This window comes from Ovis canadensis, chromosome 1 (assembly GCF_042477335.2).
Source record: "Ovis canadensis isolate MfBH-ARS-UI-01 breed Bighorn chromosome 1, ARS-UI_OviCan_v2, whole genome shotgun sequence".
NCBI classification, from domain to species: domain Eukaryota; kingdom Metazoa; phylum Chordata; class Mammalia; order Artiodactyla; family Bovidae; genus Ovis; species Ovis canadensis.
In genome coordinates this window covers 108,859,850-108,876,078 of record NC_091245.1, presented here as the reverse complement: position 1 = coordinate 108,876,078, position 16,229 = coordinate 108,859,850, and the positions used below count along the sequence as shown (strand labels likewise).

The 16,229-nt window shown below is 40.8% G+C and overlaps 1 protein-coding gene and 1 non-coding gene across 2 annotated transcripts in view; one reads left to right on the top strand and one right to left on the bottom strand.

The window, feature by feature from the left end:
• Nucleotides 1–699: 699 nt before the first annotated feature.
• TRNAC-ACA (transfer RNA cysteine (anticodon ACA)) lies at nucleotides 700–771 on the bottom strand. The gene has a single exon. It is a non-coding gene; the product is annotated as a tRNA-Cys (tRNA).
• A 10,393-nt stretch (nucleotides 772–11,164) lies between these two features.
• Nucleotides 11,165–16,229, top strand: part of LOC138416192 (Fc receptor-like protein 3) — a 50,411-nt gene continuing 45,346 nt past the window's right edge. The window contains 2 exon segments of the mRNA XM_069544997.1: nucleotides 11,165–11,284; nucleotides 12,664–12,797. Coding sequence (XP_069401098.1) covers nucleotides 12,701–12,797 — 97 coding nt within the window. The 5' untranslated portion in view covers nucleotides 11,165–11,284; nucleotides 12,664–12,700.

Below are 16,229 nucleotides of genomic sequence, written 5' to 3'. Positions count from 1 at the left end.
GTCACCAATGGAGAAAGCTAAGAAGTAGGAGCTTTAGCAGAATACTTTTTATCCATATAAAAAGTTATTCCCTGCAATGGACTGACTGTTTTAGTCAGTTACCCATTCATGTGTTAAAACCATCTTCCCAAAATGATAGTATTTGGAGGTAGGATTTTTGTGAGGTAAGGATAGAGTCTTCATGAATGGGATTAGTGCCCTTATAAGAAGAGGTCAAAACTGGTTAGTTTTCTTCCTGCTGTGTGAGAAAACAAGTCAGCAGTCTGCAACTTGGAAAAGGGGCCTCGGCAGAACTAGACCATGCTGGCAGCAAGATAGGGCTTTCAGGCTCTAAAACTGTGAGAAATATTTGTGTTACTGATAGGCACCCCCCCCCCCCCGGGTTTATGATGGGGGTTTCCCTGATCTGAAGTTAAGGCTATTTAATATGGCAACTTGGTGGCTCAGAAAGTAAAGAATCCGCCTGCAATGCAGGAGACCTGGGTTCGAACCATGGGTTGGGAAGATTCCCTGGAGAAGGGAATGGCAAACCACTCCAGTATTGTGGTTTATGATGTTTTGTTAAGTTCTAAGTGAAGTCGCTCAGGTGTGTCTGACTCTTTGCGACCCCATGGACTGTAGCCTACCAGTATCCTCTGTCTATGCAATTTTCCAGGCAAGAATACTGGAGCGGGTTGCCATTTCCTTCTCCAGGAGATATTCCCAACCCAGGGATTGAACCCGGGTCTCCTGCATTGTAGGCAGATGCTTTACCATCTGAGCCACCAGGGAAGTCAGACCAATTGACTAAGATATTCCCTCTGGAAAAATAAGATGCACGTCTGTCTGCCTAATGGGTTGCAACTACCATTTTGTCTAAAGGTGAAGAGATTCTCCCCAGTACCATCTCAATGCCTAAGAGTAAGGGAGCAGGTTAGACATTAGATTCTCTGCAGAAATGAGAAGTCCAGTTCCCACCTCTCCCCTCTCTTTCAGACTGTCTCACCTTCTTGGCTCCTTCTTCTTTGAATGAAACAGTGTGATTCTGGTACTCCAGAGAGAAAAGGCCTGGAAAACAAAGACTGCAACTTATGACAAAACTGGAAAAGAGTTTTGATTTCCACAAACTAAAGAAAAGAGGTATTTTGTGAATAACTCACAAGAGTTATCTTGTGAAAGGAGTTATTTTTCACAAATGAAGTCTTAAACTTTCCTGTCCAAAATTGGCAGTTGTGAGTGACAGTGGCAAATATTACTGTACTGTTACTGGGAGAAAATTATAAAGAAATAAATAGTAAAAAAATAGTAAGGGGACTTCCCTGGCAGTCCAGTGGTTAAGAGTATGAGTTCCCAATTCAGGGGGTCCAGGTTTGATTCCTGATCAGGGTACTAGATGCCACAAACCTCAACTAAGAGTTCACATGCTGTAACAAAGGTTGAAGATCTCGTTGCATGCCACAACTCAGACCTGGCACAACCAAAATAATAATAATAATAATAACAAAGATTACTGTCTTTGGAAAAATCATCACTCCTGTGGAAGCTGGGCTGGACAGGAGACAGTGGTAGCAGAGCAGGTGAGAGCCTCCTAGTGGAAACCTAACCATACATCAAATACAAATTGAAGTCCTTGTGGTGTGACCATACAAGGGAGACATGGTAGATGATATATGTCTTGTTATGAATGTCCTCTTTGCTGGGTTTGCTTTTCACTAGGTCCTTTCCAGCAGGAACTGTAAGTCACGCTGTTTTGAAAACCATTGTGATCCCTCTTTTCAGAGCTGTTTCCATGTCTTAGGCTGACATTTAGCTCCTCTGGGCCCACTGACAGGTGCCCAGTGACCCTGACCTCTCTTGAGAGACCTAGTCCTTTTTGAAGAGCCCAGATGCCCAACTCTAATTTGCTTCTTAAGAGCCAGCAGGACCCTGGGGTCAGACTAGAGCAGCTCCTCAGAGCTCCAGATATACAACAGAATGAAGACTCAGGATCTTACTGGTGGCAGGGAGAGACAGTGATTCACAGTGTCAGAAATCGAAGCCTCCAATCCTAAATTCATGAGCAGAATAAGTATTAGTGGAGCTGAGCATGGGGGATAATGTGAACACTGTAGCTTCAGCATAGATTGCTAGTCTTCTGTTTCTTTGTGCAATTCCTGTCCTTGTGGAAAGTAGGAGTTGGACTAGAGACATTCTGCAAATTTCTGTTGGCATTTCATAAGAATAACGAATGCACTAAGCTCCTTATAATCTTTCTCTTTTTCATGAAAGTAATATCGTCAATCAAATCTTCATTGATCACTCATTGTGTGCTCTGGCATTTAGCAGTGGGCTGGGGACTTTAATTGTGATTCACACAGTCAGGTCAGGAAGCAACAGTTTGAACTGGATGTGGAACAACAGACTGGTTCCAAATAGGAAAAGGAGTACATCAAGGCTGTATACTGTCACCCTGTTTATTTAACTTATATGCAGAGTACATCATGAGAAACGCTGGGCTAGATGAAGCACAAGCTGGAATCAAGATTGCCAGGAGAAATATCAATAACCTCAGATATGCAGATGACACCACCCTTATGGCAGAAAGTGAAGAGGAACTCAAAAGCCTCTTGATGAAAGTGAAAGAGGAGAGTGGAAAAGTTGGCTTAAAGCTCACATTCAGAAAACGAAGATCATGGCATCCCTTCCCATCACTTCATGGGAACTAGATGGAAACACTGTCAGACTTTATTTTTTTGGCTCCAAAATCACTGCAGATGGTGATTGCAGCCGTGAAATTAAAAGACGCTTACTCCTTGGTAGAAAAGTTATGACCAAACTAGATAGCATACTCAAAAGCAGAGACATTACTTTGCCGACTAAGGTCTATCTAGTCAAGGCTATGGTTTTTCCAGTGGTCATGTATGGATGTGAGAGTTGGACTGTGAAGAAGGCTGAGCACCGAAGAATTGATGCTTTTGAACTGTGGTGTTGGAGAAGACTCTTGAGAGTCCCTTGGACTGTAAGGAGATCCAACCAGTCCATTCTGAAGGAGATCAGCCCTGGGATTTCTTTGAAGGAATGATGCTAAAGCTGAAACTCCAATACTTTGGCCACCTCATGTGAAGAGTTGACTCATTGGAAAAGACTGATGCTGGGAGGGGTTGGGGGCAGGAGGAGAAGAGGACGACAAAGGATGAGATGGCTGGATGGCATCACTGACTCGACAGACATGAGTTTGGGTGAACCCCGGGAGTTGGTGATGGACAGGGAGGCCTGGCATGCTGCAATTCATGGGGTCGAAAAGAGTCAGACAGGACTGAGTGACTGAACTGAACTGAACTGGGGACTTTAAAAGGCAAGGCTCCTACTCTCCAAATGGCTCCATGTGCTGAACTGCAACACATATTTAGCTAAATGAAGTATTAGAGAAAGGAGAAATCAAAGTGAACAGGAGTGGTCAGAGGAGGGGTGACGATTTGTGTTGTCCCTTAGAACTGGGAATAATAGAGGAAGTGTTATTATTATTAGGAACAGTGTCTTTTTCAAAGTAGAATTGAGGCTACCAGTGACCCTCTTCATTCTATGTGAAAAGTGTGTCTGCACAGTGACTCATCTAAAAAAATGTTTCTTCTCTCATGGAGTGGATTCATCACAGTTATTTAATAATTGCACCCCAAGAAATTAGCTAAGTCTCGGTCAGGTCATGCAAGCATCAGTATCCACATACTTCAAGGATAATTACCATGGATTCCATACCATTGTGTACTTATTATATGTTACATAGACAATACCCATATTATGTCTTCTTGCATTAGAGAGTGAAATAAGTCAACCTTCTGGTCGCAGAGTTTTTCATAGTCAAGGTTCTCACATGTCATCTTCTATTCAGATAAAAGTCCCAATCTGTGACGTAAGCTAAGATACTCAGGTCCCTAAAGGACAAGAGATTAGAGGAGATCTCATTCTGTTCTGCTCAGGGGCTGAAGGTATAGGAAACATCACATTTTCCTAGCACTGAGGGGCCACTGGAACCCATTCTCCATCAGCAGACCTGGAGATCCCAGCTGTGAAGGGCCACCATGCTGGCCAGTACGACTCTGGAGCTGACAATGGCCACAGTCCCATCCAGAGCAAGGTGATGAATATCCCTGTAAGAAGGAAGTTTCACACTCATTCATCTCAGACAGAAATCCCCAAACCAACAGCCAGAAATCATGAGGAAATCCCAGGAGATCCCAGCAATCAGTGCTGTGGAGAACCAACAACAATTTGAGGATGGATTTCCTTTACAAGTTAAACTGCTGACATCTTTCTTTCTTTTCTTTTTTTTTTTTTCATGGAAGAAAACACAAAGGGGGCTGACTTGGCATTAGAAACAAATAAGATGAGAAGGACAAATGATCATGTCTCTAGAAAATACACAGAATTATATTTCCCCAAATTTATAAAGATACTATTGAGGAAACAACCTCTGATAACGTTAGTGGGGATGAGGGAATGGAAGGAATACACAATGACCAAGAGCCAGGCTCTTTGCTGAGATCCTGGTATGGGAATTTGTGAGTCTAATGGGCATCACCAGTCCTCTCTGATAGCCCCACTTTGAGTCTATTAATCCAGTGTCTTGTCCTGTCCTCACCCTCAGGTTTCCCAGGACCCAGACTGTCCTGGGGGATGTGGTGGAACTTTGCTGTAAGGTTTGAAGCTGCTCCCACATCCTTCCAGTCCTGTACTGGCTTTATCATGAGGGCATCAATCTGGGGAACAACTTAGCACCCTCTGGATGAGGAGCATTTCTCAACCTCTCCCTGACCACCAAACATTCTGGAAACTACTATAAGGCCGACGGAAGCCTGGGGGTCCAGCTCAGTGACCTGGTGCCACTCTTTGTCTCAGGTGGGTTGACGGTCCCTGGATACAGAAAACGAAAGTGAAAGTCGCTCAGTTGTGTCTGACTCTTTGCGACCCCACGGACTATACAGTCAATGGAATTCTCCAGGCCAGAATTCTGGAGTGGGTAGCCTTTCCTTTCTCCAGGGGACCTTCCCAACCCAGGGATGGAACCCAGGTCTCCCACATTGCAGGCAGATTCTTTATCAGCTGAGCCACAAGGGAAGCCCAAGAATACTGGAGTGGATAGCCTACTCTTCTCCAGTGGATCCTCCCAACCCAGGAATCGAACCAGGGTCTCCTGCATTGCAAGTGGATTCTTTACCAACTGAGCTATCAGGGAATCCCCAGATACAGGGATAGTATTATAATCAATGACTTTTTATTGGTAACACATGGGGAATTTAAGAAAAGCGGTGGAAGTATCTAGGTGATGTTGGCCAAGTGGGAGGAGTAGGAGAAAATGAGCTCATTCCAAGTTTGACTGCTTTTGTTCTCTCTGCACTAACCTGAAAAGTACACACAATATTTAGATAAAATTACATGAATTTATATTTACCATTCCTGCATAGTATCGGTAAGGATTCCAGGGCCCATTACTGATATAGATTGGATTTGGAAAAAAAAGAGAGAAAAGAAAAAAGAAAACCTTCAAAAATTTGCTCAATTATTTTTATGGTTTACAATTTTCTAAGGTTCCATGCAGTGGGCAATGTTTCCCTATTACTAATCTTGCAATATGTCATTTTCCCCTGCATGTAGTCACTTGAGACTAAAATCATTAACACATTCTTCCATGCTTGACTTTTAAATAAAAAGTCCAATTATTAAATGTAATTTAACAATTTCAATAGACAAAATTAGTTTATACTCAATGGAGTAGGATATAATAATGTTATATTTAAATAAATTAAAACAACTTAGTATAATATTTTCTCTTTTACTTATCCATTTCTTTTCAGTTACCCTTCTCATTACAAAAACAGAGACTCCTTTATGAATTCATGAATTTATTTTACAGATCATAAGTGGCCATCTACACCTACATGTCTGGTGGTTGATACTGGGTATGGGTTGGGACCTCAACCAGAACAGTCAATTAGAGAGTGAATGTAAATGTGATCTGGATTCTCGGGAAGTGTGGTGGCCTCAGGGTAGGCCTCAGGGTAGGCCTTTTTACATATTGGCTTCAGTTCAGTTCAGTTCAGTTCAGTCGCTTAGTCGTGTCAGACTCTTTGCGACCCCATGAATTGCAGCACACCAGGCCTCCCTGTCCATCACCAACTCCTGGAGTTCACTCAGACTCACGTCCATCAAGTCAGAGATGCCATCCAGCCATCTCATCCTCTGTCATCCCCTTCTCCTCCTGCCCCCAATCCCTCCCAGCATCAAAGTCTTTTCCAATGAGTCAACTCTTCACATGAGGTGGCCAAAGTACTGGAGTTTCAGCTTTAGCACCATTCCTTCCAAAGAAATCCCAGGGCTGATCTCCTTCAGAATGGACTGGTTGGATCTCCTTACAGTCCAAGGGACTCTCAAGAGTCTTCTCCAACACCACAGTTCAAAAGCATCAATTCTTCGGTGCTCAGCCTTCTTCACAGTCCAACTCTCACATCCATACATGGCCACAGGAAAAACCATAGCCGGCAAAGTAATGTCTCTGCTTTTGAATATGCGATCTAGGTTGGTGATAACTTTTCTACCAAGGAGTAAGTGTCTTTGAATTTCATGGCTGCAGTCACCATCTGCAGTGATTTTGGAGCCCCCCAAAATAAAGTCTGACACTGATTCCACTATTTCCCCATCTATTTCCCACAAAGTGATGGGACCAGATGCCATGATCTTAGTTTTCTGAATGTAGAGCTTTAAGCCAACTTTTTCACTCTCCTCTTTCACTTTCATCAACAGGCTTTCGAGTTCCTCTTCACTTTCTCCCATAAGGGTGGTGTCATCTGCATATCTGAGGTTATTGATATTTCTTCCGGCAATCTTGATTCCAGCTTGTGTTTATTCCAGTCTAACGTTTCTCATGATGTACTCTGCATATAAGTTAAATAAGCAGGGTGACAATATACAGCCTTGACATACTCCTTTTTCTATTTGGAACTAGTCTGTTGTTCCATGTCCAGTTCTAACTGTTGCTTCCTGACCTGCATACAGATTTTTCAAGAGGCAGGTCAGGTGGTTTGGTATCCCCATCTCTCTCAGAATTTTCCACAATTTCTTGTGATCCACACAGTCAAAGGCTTTGGCATAGTCAATAAAGCAGAAATAGATGTTTTTCTGGAACTCTCTTGCTTTTTTTGATGATCCAGCAGATGTTGGTAATTTGATCTCTGGCTCCTCTGCCTTTTCTAAAACCAGCTTGAACATCACAGAGTTCATGATTCACATTTTGCTGAAGCCTGGCTTGGAGAATTTTGAGCATTACTTTACTAGCATGTGAGATGAGTGCAACTGTGTGGTAGTTTGAGCATTCTTTGGCATTGCCTTTCTTTGGGATTGGAATGAAAACTGACCTTTTCCAGTCCTGTGGCCACTGCTGAGTTTTCCAAATTTGCTGGCATATTGAGTGCAGCAATTTGACAGCATCATTTTTCAGGATTTGAAATAGCTCAACTGGAATTCCATCACCTCCACTAGCTTTGTTCGTAGTGATGCTTTCTAAGGCATCCATGTTGGCTTAGGTTTCCAAGAAAAAAAAAAAAAGTGTGATAGTGAATCTACAACATCTCATCAACTAATTTAAAAATTACCAGTATCACTTCCACCACAATTTCACTGGAAATACAGGAGATACCAATTTGATCTCTGGGTGGGGAGGATGCCCTGGAGGAGGACATGGCAACCCACAACAGTCTTCTTGCCTGGAAAATACTATGGACAGAGAAGCCTGGTGGGCTACAGTCCATGGGGTTGAAAGAATTGGACACAACTTACTGATTAAGCAATAACAACAACAGTGTCCAACAAACTTGTCTGGATGCAAAGAGAGGGAGTATAGACTCTACTTCTAAATAAAGGAACTGTCAAAAATTTTACAAACATATGTATTTTTTTAATTGAAGTATAGTTGGCTTACAATATTGCATTAATTTCAGGTGTACAACACAGTGATTTGTTTTTGTTTTGTAGGTTATATTCCATTATAAATTATTGTCAGATATTGAATATAATTTCTGTACTATACAGTAAATTCTTATTGTTTAACTATTTCATGTATAATAGTTTGTATATGTTAATCCCATACTCCTAATTTACCCCTCCCTCCCTCTCTTTCTTGTTTGGTATAGATCACTTTGTATTGTTTTTTCAACTAGATGTATAAGTGATATAAATTGTCTTGATCAGACATTTCACTAAGTGTAGTATTCTCCAGATCCAACCATGTCACTGCAAATGGCAGTGTTTTATTCCTTTTTATATTACATCCATATTTTAAACATCTCCACACACTCACCAACATGAATTCCAATCCATGCCTCCCAACTTCACAGCTGAGTCACGCAGTTGTGTCTGACTCTTTGTGACCCCAAGGACTGCAGCACACCAGCCTTCCCTATCCATCACCAACTCCTGGAGCTTGCTCAAACTCATGTCCATCAAGTCGGTAATGCCATCCAATCATCTCATTCTGTGTCATTCCCTACTCCTCCTGCCTTCAATCTTTCCCAGCATCAGGGTCTTTTCTAATGAGTCAGTTCTCTGCATCAGGTGGCCAAAGTATTTGAGTTTCAGCTTCAGCATCAGTCTTTCCAATGAATATTCAGGACTGATTTCCTTTAGAATGGACTGGTTTGATTTCCTTGCAGTCCAAGGGACTCTCAAGAATCTTCTGCAACATCACATTTCAAAAGCATCAATTCTTCAGCACTCAGCTTTCTTTGTGATCCAACTTTCACATCCATACATGACTACTGGAAAAACCATAGCTTTGACTAGATGGACCTTTGTTGGCAAAGTAATGTCTTTGCTTTTTCACATGCTGCCTAGGTTGGTCATAGCTTTTCTCCCAAGGATCAAGCATCTTTTAATTTCATGGCTGCAGTCACCATCTGCAGTGATTTTGGAGCCCAAGAAAAAAAAGTTTGTCACTGTTTCCATTGTTTCCCCATCTATTTGCCATGAAGTGATGGGGCCAGATGACATGATCTTCATTTTTTGAATGTTGAGTTTTAAGCCAGCTTTTTTACTCTTCTCTTTCACACTTATCAAGAGGCTCTTTAGTTCCTCTTTGCTTTCTACCATAAGGGTGGTATCATCTGCATATCTGAGGTTAATGATATTTCTCTCAGCAATCTTGATTCCAGCTTGTGATTCACCAAGCCCAGCATTTCAACGATGTACTCAACATATAAGTTAAATAAGCAGGATGACAATATACAGCCTTGACATACTCCTTTCCTTGTTTGGAACCAGTCCAGTGTTCCAGGTTGTAACTGTTGCTTCTTGACCTGCTTACTAGAAGTATAAAAACACGCACCTTTCATTAACCAACACTTTTATAAAGGTGTTGTGTTTTTAGCATTTTCAGCATAACTATATCTCTTTGTAGTGTATTAGTTGTAAGTCTAAGAATCTAAAGAATTTCTCCAAATGATATATCATACTGATCCTCACTCATACTCTACTAGCCAAAAATTATTGCCAGTGACCAAGTTCTAGAGCCCTGCTGCATAACTGTTGCATCCATTGTCAAAACCAATGTGTCATATAATCAAAAATTCATTAAGAAGATAGACACCATGTAAAGTGTTCCTTCTATAACAGAAAAAGAAAGGAAGGGAGGAAGAAAGGAAGGAGGAAAGAAGAGAAGGCAAGAAGAAAATAAAGAAAGCATGATGGAGAACACACCAGACTCTTTTCAGCTCCTGTGATACTCTAGTTTAAGGAGAGAAAGGAACATCATACATGTTGAGTCCTGCCCCAGGCCACAGGCGAGATGCCTTGCAAGACCACAGAAGCAGAGCCCAGGGTCATTTCTGAAGCTGACTGAGACCCACTGTAACCATTGTCAAAAGCTCTTGATTATCAGTAGTAAGGTTCCTGACTCCTAGTTAGGCAAAGATGTCCATTCCAGGAAACACCCTATAGTTTCCCAATCAATCACCTAATGCTAACCTTCCAGCAGGAATTTTCTTTGTCTTGAGGCCATAAGAATTAGCTATTAACCCACAAAAACTGTCTATTCTCCCTGGTCTGTCAGGAGGTCAGCCACTGTGCTCACAGTGCCCACTTTATCTCTGCTCTTTATTCGTAATAAACTTACTCCTTTCTGCAGTACTTTGTGCCTGGAAATTCTTTTCCAACCTGTGCTTGGACTGCCTCAACAATGCAATCACATAAATACATACAGAAAAACAAAATTTCATAAGTGTCATGGGGGGAAAGAATAGAAAGACATTTGTCTAAAGAGGACTTCTTTCTTTTGTAGCCTCAGGATGGCCTCCTCAAAGAAGGGAAACTTCATCAGAGATTTCTCTGTTTCTAATATAAAAATGTCTTTGAATGGTCATAACTTTCTATCCTACTGAGAATGGTCTGTCTCTATGTGTAGAGTATGCTTTCCCAGCAGAGGTGATATCAACCTCAAAGCAGCAAAAATTGGTCCTTGTAGAGGTGGAAAAAATTTTATTTTTTATGTATAAAGCATATATAATAAATACATAAAGATATATAGCATATCTGTGCTATTGCTTCATACAGTAGGGAGGTGGTTAAAAAAAAAAAATCTAAACAGGCCCTTTGGGATGTACTAATGAAATAAATGTCAATAAATCCTGGTCTAGAGTTTTTCATAGTTTCTTTAAAAAATAATTATTAAATGCCTCCCTGCAAGAGAGAATTGGTAGAGGCACAGGGGATAAGCACGGGCCCTTAAATGTTAGCTGAGGAAAAGACATAAAAGCAAGCAAGAAAACAGAGGAAATAATTACAAATTATGATAAATGCTGTGGAAAAAGGGTACAGAGGCCTGAGATAGAAAATAAGCAGCTGAGACCTCTTTGATTGAAAGGTTAGGGCTCTGGCTTTAAAAACAGAAGTTCTGCAGAATGAGGCCTAACACTGGTCTTTCCTTTGTAAGGCAAAAGCCTAACTTATGCTTTGTTTGCTGAGGCATCCACTTCAAAGAACTACTTTGAATAAATATGTTTCCAGCCAGTGGATAAGAAAGCAGCATGAAAGCCCATCCCCCAATCCCAGACTTCTTAGTTTTAGAGACATTGGTTGATTTTCATTACTGACAATCTGGGCTTTTTTTTTTTTCCCCTCTCACTTCTTGTGCTTTAAATTCTGGCTTTTGGGTGTTAAATTCACCAATAAAGGCTGAGCCCTCAGAAACACTAGGCTCTCCCCTCCCCGTCAATAAAAGCAGAACCCCAGGCCTTTGACCTCATAGTGTAGCCTCAGGCGAGCCATTTGCTTTCCCGGATCTGTGAGTAATAAACTTTTCTTTTTCAAACTTTCTACCTGCTTATTGCTGAGGGTTGTCAACTGCAAACTTGCACTTGCCATCTACCTCTATGAGGATCAAATCGTGTACTGCTGTGGCTGCCAATTTTCAACACCCTCTAAAAGGAGTTCAGGGTGGAGATCAGAAATGAGGCACTCTGTGCTCAATGGGGGTGGGACCGGCTGGACAGGTCTTCAGATAGATATTTTTAGGAGCCAATTTTGTGAGCCTAATTCTCGTATCTGCTCATATCTAGAAAAGCACATGATGATAACTATTCCTTACGACTAGCAGAAAGATTCACGTGACTAGTAGAACCCTTCTGTGAAAATATATGCTTGATTGCAGATATCCCCCCTTCACCAAAATCACATATTTACTGACCTTTCCCCACTGCCTCTTTGGAGAAGTTTCTCAGAGCTCTCTGACATACTGACTCCTGGGCTGCAGTCCTTATTTTGCCCCCCAGTAGAGCTTAACTCACAATTTTCACACTGTGCTTTTCTCTTTTTTAAGTCGACAGGGTGTCTTGAGATCATGATCAGAACCACAAGGTTCTGCGCAACCACACCACTGGTTATATAGGCTGCGTGTGCGAGTGCTAAGTCCCTTCAGTTGTGTCTGACCCTTTGAGACCCTATGGACTGCAGCCATCAGGCTCCTCTGTCCATGGGATTCTCCACTCCATGGAGTGGGTTGTCATGCCCTCCTCCAGGAGATCTTCCTGACAGAGGGACTGAACTGGTGTCTCTTATGTCTCCTGCATTGGCAGGCGTGTTTTTTACAACCAGCTCCAATTGGGAAGCCCAGTTATAGGCTGAGGTGGGCACAAAACCATTTCTTATTTAATGCTTATTCATTTACCTCTTAATTTGCCCAAATCTGGGAGGAATTTAGGGACAGACCCTTTAGCTAGTCTGTGAATTTTTAAAAAAGTCCTCTTCAAAAACTTCATGCCAATGTGTATTAGGACAAAAGGTTTTCATGTCTGCTTTGACACTTTGATTCCTTGTGACTCACACTACAAATCATAGTGAGACACCACAGTCTATATTAGGAGCCTCATGCAGAACCAAAAGTTATATGAATTCAAGGTAATGAAGGGTTTTCCATTTTAAAAAATGGAAAAAAAAAAGTGATTTAAATACTAGCAAATCCATAGCATGACCAAAGGACCCAGCACAACGTTGGAGACAATTCTCCTAAGAGAGCTGAGCTGTTGAAAGATGACTGTCAACATCTGAAAATGCACAACTGCAGAGGTTGAAATACAAACAACATTTTAAAAGGTAGCTATGTTACTGTTTCAGAACCCAAGGTGAAATATGATTCTTTCACTTCCCCTTTTCTGATTCTTGCAGATCTCCTCTGAGTACCTCCCTTCTGTCTTCTTTGTGGATGGGAAATAAGCCCAGCTTTGGTGAGACAAATTTGCCCTGCCCTCAGCCACGCCAGTTCCCCATGCTTCTGTGGCTGCTGCTGCTGCTGATCCTGGGTGAGTAGATGGGTTGGACTGGACAGTGGCCTCTGTTCCTAATACCAGCCAGGGAAAAACCAAGGAGCTTCTGCCTCTGCTTCCACTCAGGGTTCAGAGACATATAGCTAGTGTCAATCAAAAGAAAAATGTACAATGTAAATGTGAATTAAGGTTTATTCGGGAACCTAACTGAGGACCATCAACCAGGAGACAGCCTCTCAGCTAGATCTGAGGAACTGCTCTGAAGAAGTAAGGCAGAAGCCAGGATATATATCAACTTTTTTACTGGGAAAAACATGTAGTCAAACATCAAAAGATCACTGCTAATCACAAAGAATGGGAATCTCAAGTTAGCAATTTAAATGCTTTTCGATGTATGGGAAGATGAAAAAGCTGAGTCATTTGAATTTTTTTTTCTTAGTATGCATCTTAACTATCTAAGGATGAGTAAATCCAAAGCACAGAATGTTTTCTGTTTGTTTTTGTTTTTGCTTTTTCATCCTGAATTGTCCTTGGAGCCTACTGCCAGTGGGCAACCGCAGCAGCTAATGGCTTGATCCTTGTAGAACTGGAATAGCAAGCAACAGTTTTTTCCTTACAGTACCCTTTAGAAGGCGTTTCATGATAGATTTATCCCATGGTGCTAAGAACACTTATTCCTATCTAAGGCAAAGATCTCCATGTTAGGCCATTCATGTACTATACCTGGACTAGGCTCTGTTAGAAACTTTAAGTTCTCTGGATCATCTATTTTACTAATCTATTATGATCCAGGAAATGTTATTCCCTTGTTACTTTTTCCCATGTCTAGAGTTGCATGATTATAATTATTCTGTATAGAGTTATATGTGTAATCACTGGACTTTTAGCCATCATTAATTTTGTTGGAGGCTTCATTACACACATTAGGTAATTCAAGAGACAACAATTTTACAAAATAGACAGAATATAAGTAATAGAGCTAGGAACATTAATAGGGTCAGACTAGAGCAGAAAGAGATACAAAGCATAGTTTGAAAACAACAAAGAGAGAACAGATTAAAACGATTCCTATAACTGGGTAGAACCTGGATCACAATAAGCCATAAAGTCCAGAGAGGGGCCAGCTGGAAAAGCCAAATTCTGGAGGATCAGTAGAGAGAAAAAGATAAATGTTTCATATTTGTTTACAAAAGTGTACATTACCAATTGGTTGTAAGTCATAGTGTTAAAGGAAAGGTTTTCTGGAAAACTAAGGATTAAAAGTCAGCAATACTTCAGAAAAAATATAAATTATAGGGACTTCCCTGGCAGTCCAGTGGTTAGAAGTTCACACTTCCAGTGCAAGGTGTGCAGGTTCGATCCTTGGTTAGGGAACTAAGATCCCACATGGCACATGACAGTCGAATTAAAAAAAAATATATATATATATATACACACACACACATATATATATATATATATATATATATATATATATATATATATTCAAAAGCAGAGACATTACTTTGCTGACTAAGGTCCGTCTAGTCAAGGCTATGGTTTTCCCAGTGGTTATGTATGGATGTGAGAGTTGGACTGTGAAGAAGGCTGAGCGCCGAAGAATTGATACTTTTGAACTGTGATGTTGGAGAAGACTCTTGAGAGTCCCTTGGACTGCAAGGAGATCCAACCAGTCCATTCTGAAGGAGATCAGCCCTGAGATTTCTTTGGAAGGAATGATGCTAAAGCTGAAGCTCCAGTACTTAGGCCACCTCATGCGAAGAGTTGATTCATTGGAAAAGACCCTGATGCTGGGAGGGACTGGGGGCAGGAGGAGAAGGGGACGACAGAGGATGAGATGGCTGGATGGCATCACGGACTCGATGGACATGAGTCTGAGTGAACTCTGGGAGATGGTGATGGACAGGGAGGCCTGGCGTGCTGCGATTCATGGGGTCACAAAGAGTCGGACACGACTGAGGGACTGAACTGAACTAAACTACATATATATATATATGCTGCTGCTGCTAAGTCGCTTCAGTCGTGTCCGACTCTGTGCGACCCCATAGACGGCAGCCCACCAGGCTCCGCCATCCCTGGGATTCTCCAGGCAAGAACACTGGAGTGGGTTGCCATTTCCTTCTCCAATGCATGAAAGTGAAAACTGAAAGTGAAGTCGTTTGGTCATGTCAGACTCTTCGCAATCCCATGGACTGCAGCCTACCAAGCTCACCGTCCATGAGATTTTCCAGGCAAGAGTACTGGAGTGGGTTGCCTTTGCCTTCTCCATATATATATATATATATATATATATATATATATATATATATACATACATATATATATTAGCTATTTCAGTTCCATAAATTGATTCTTATTGATCTGGATGAAATTATCATCTTTTTGTGTTTGTTTTGTAATTTCTTACCCAGTTCAGTGGTATGATCTAAAAGTCATCAGAAAACTTATTTGTTAAAAAGTCCATTTTGTGAATCTTCTTAAAGATCTTCATTTTGTAAAACCATCAGAGTAAAACAATGACTGTCTATAAAAGACAACAGATTTTGAATGGCATGGTTAAATATCTGATTGCAATGTAACTGACAAAGGATATACAATATTTTGCAACATACAACATTTTGAGATAATAGTTAGAATGATGACTAATAACATTATACCAGGATATATCAAATTTTTAGAAATTTCATAGAATTTTTGGAATCTCTATGTTAATGACAGATATCCATATAATAAAACCTAAGAAGTTTTATCACCACTTATTTGGAAAAGACTCTGATGCTGGGAGGGATTGAGGACAGGAGGAGAAGGGGATGACAGAGGATGAGATGGCTGGATGGCATGACTGACTCGATGGACATGAGTTTAAGTAAACTCTGGGAGTTGGTGATGGACAGGGAGGCCTGGCGCTGTGATTCATGGGGTCGCAAAGAGTCGGACATGACTGAGCAACTGAACTGAACTGAACTGAACTGATTTGACAATATTTCCCATGTATTAATAATTTAACATACCCAACAAACCTAATTAGTTTAATATCTCTCTTTACTTTGAAACATCTCAAAGTTAGCTAGAAGTCTAAAGAACTTCATTTGGAATTTGACTTTGAAAGTTCATCAAAGATATTAAAACGTTTTTAAAATATTTGGTTAAGTAGGACCATAGGTCACAAATTCTTATTCACCCAACTAAAGTGATAATAAAAGATTTTAAAGGCAAATACAGACAGAAAGTTACAACAAATTACTTAAAAGGTAAAGAAACTTTACAATCCATTAACAAAAGCAGATCAATATTTAAAAAAAAACCTCTGTTCTCTGAACATAAAAAAAAAAAATTCTAGCTTTGTACCAGCTTACTTTTAATATTTAAATTTATTTACTCAAATTTTATTTTAATCTTAGCCAGTCCTGACCATGCACAAAACTCTTTTGAAGCTCGTTTCCCACAAACCTTCTATAACTTTCTTTT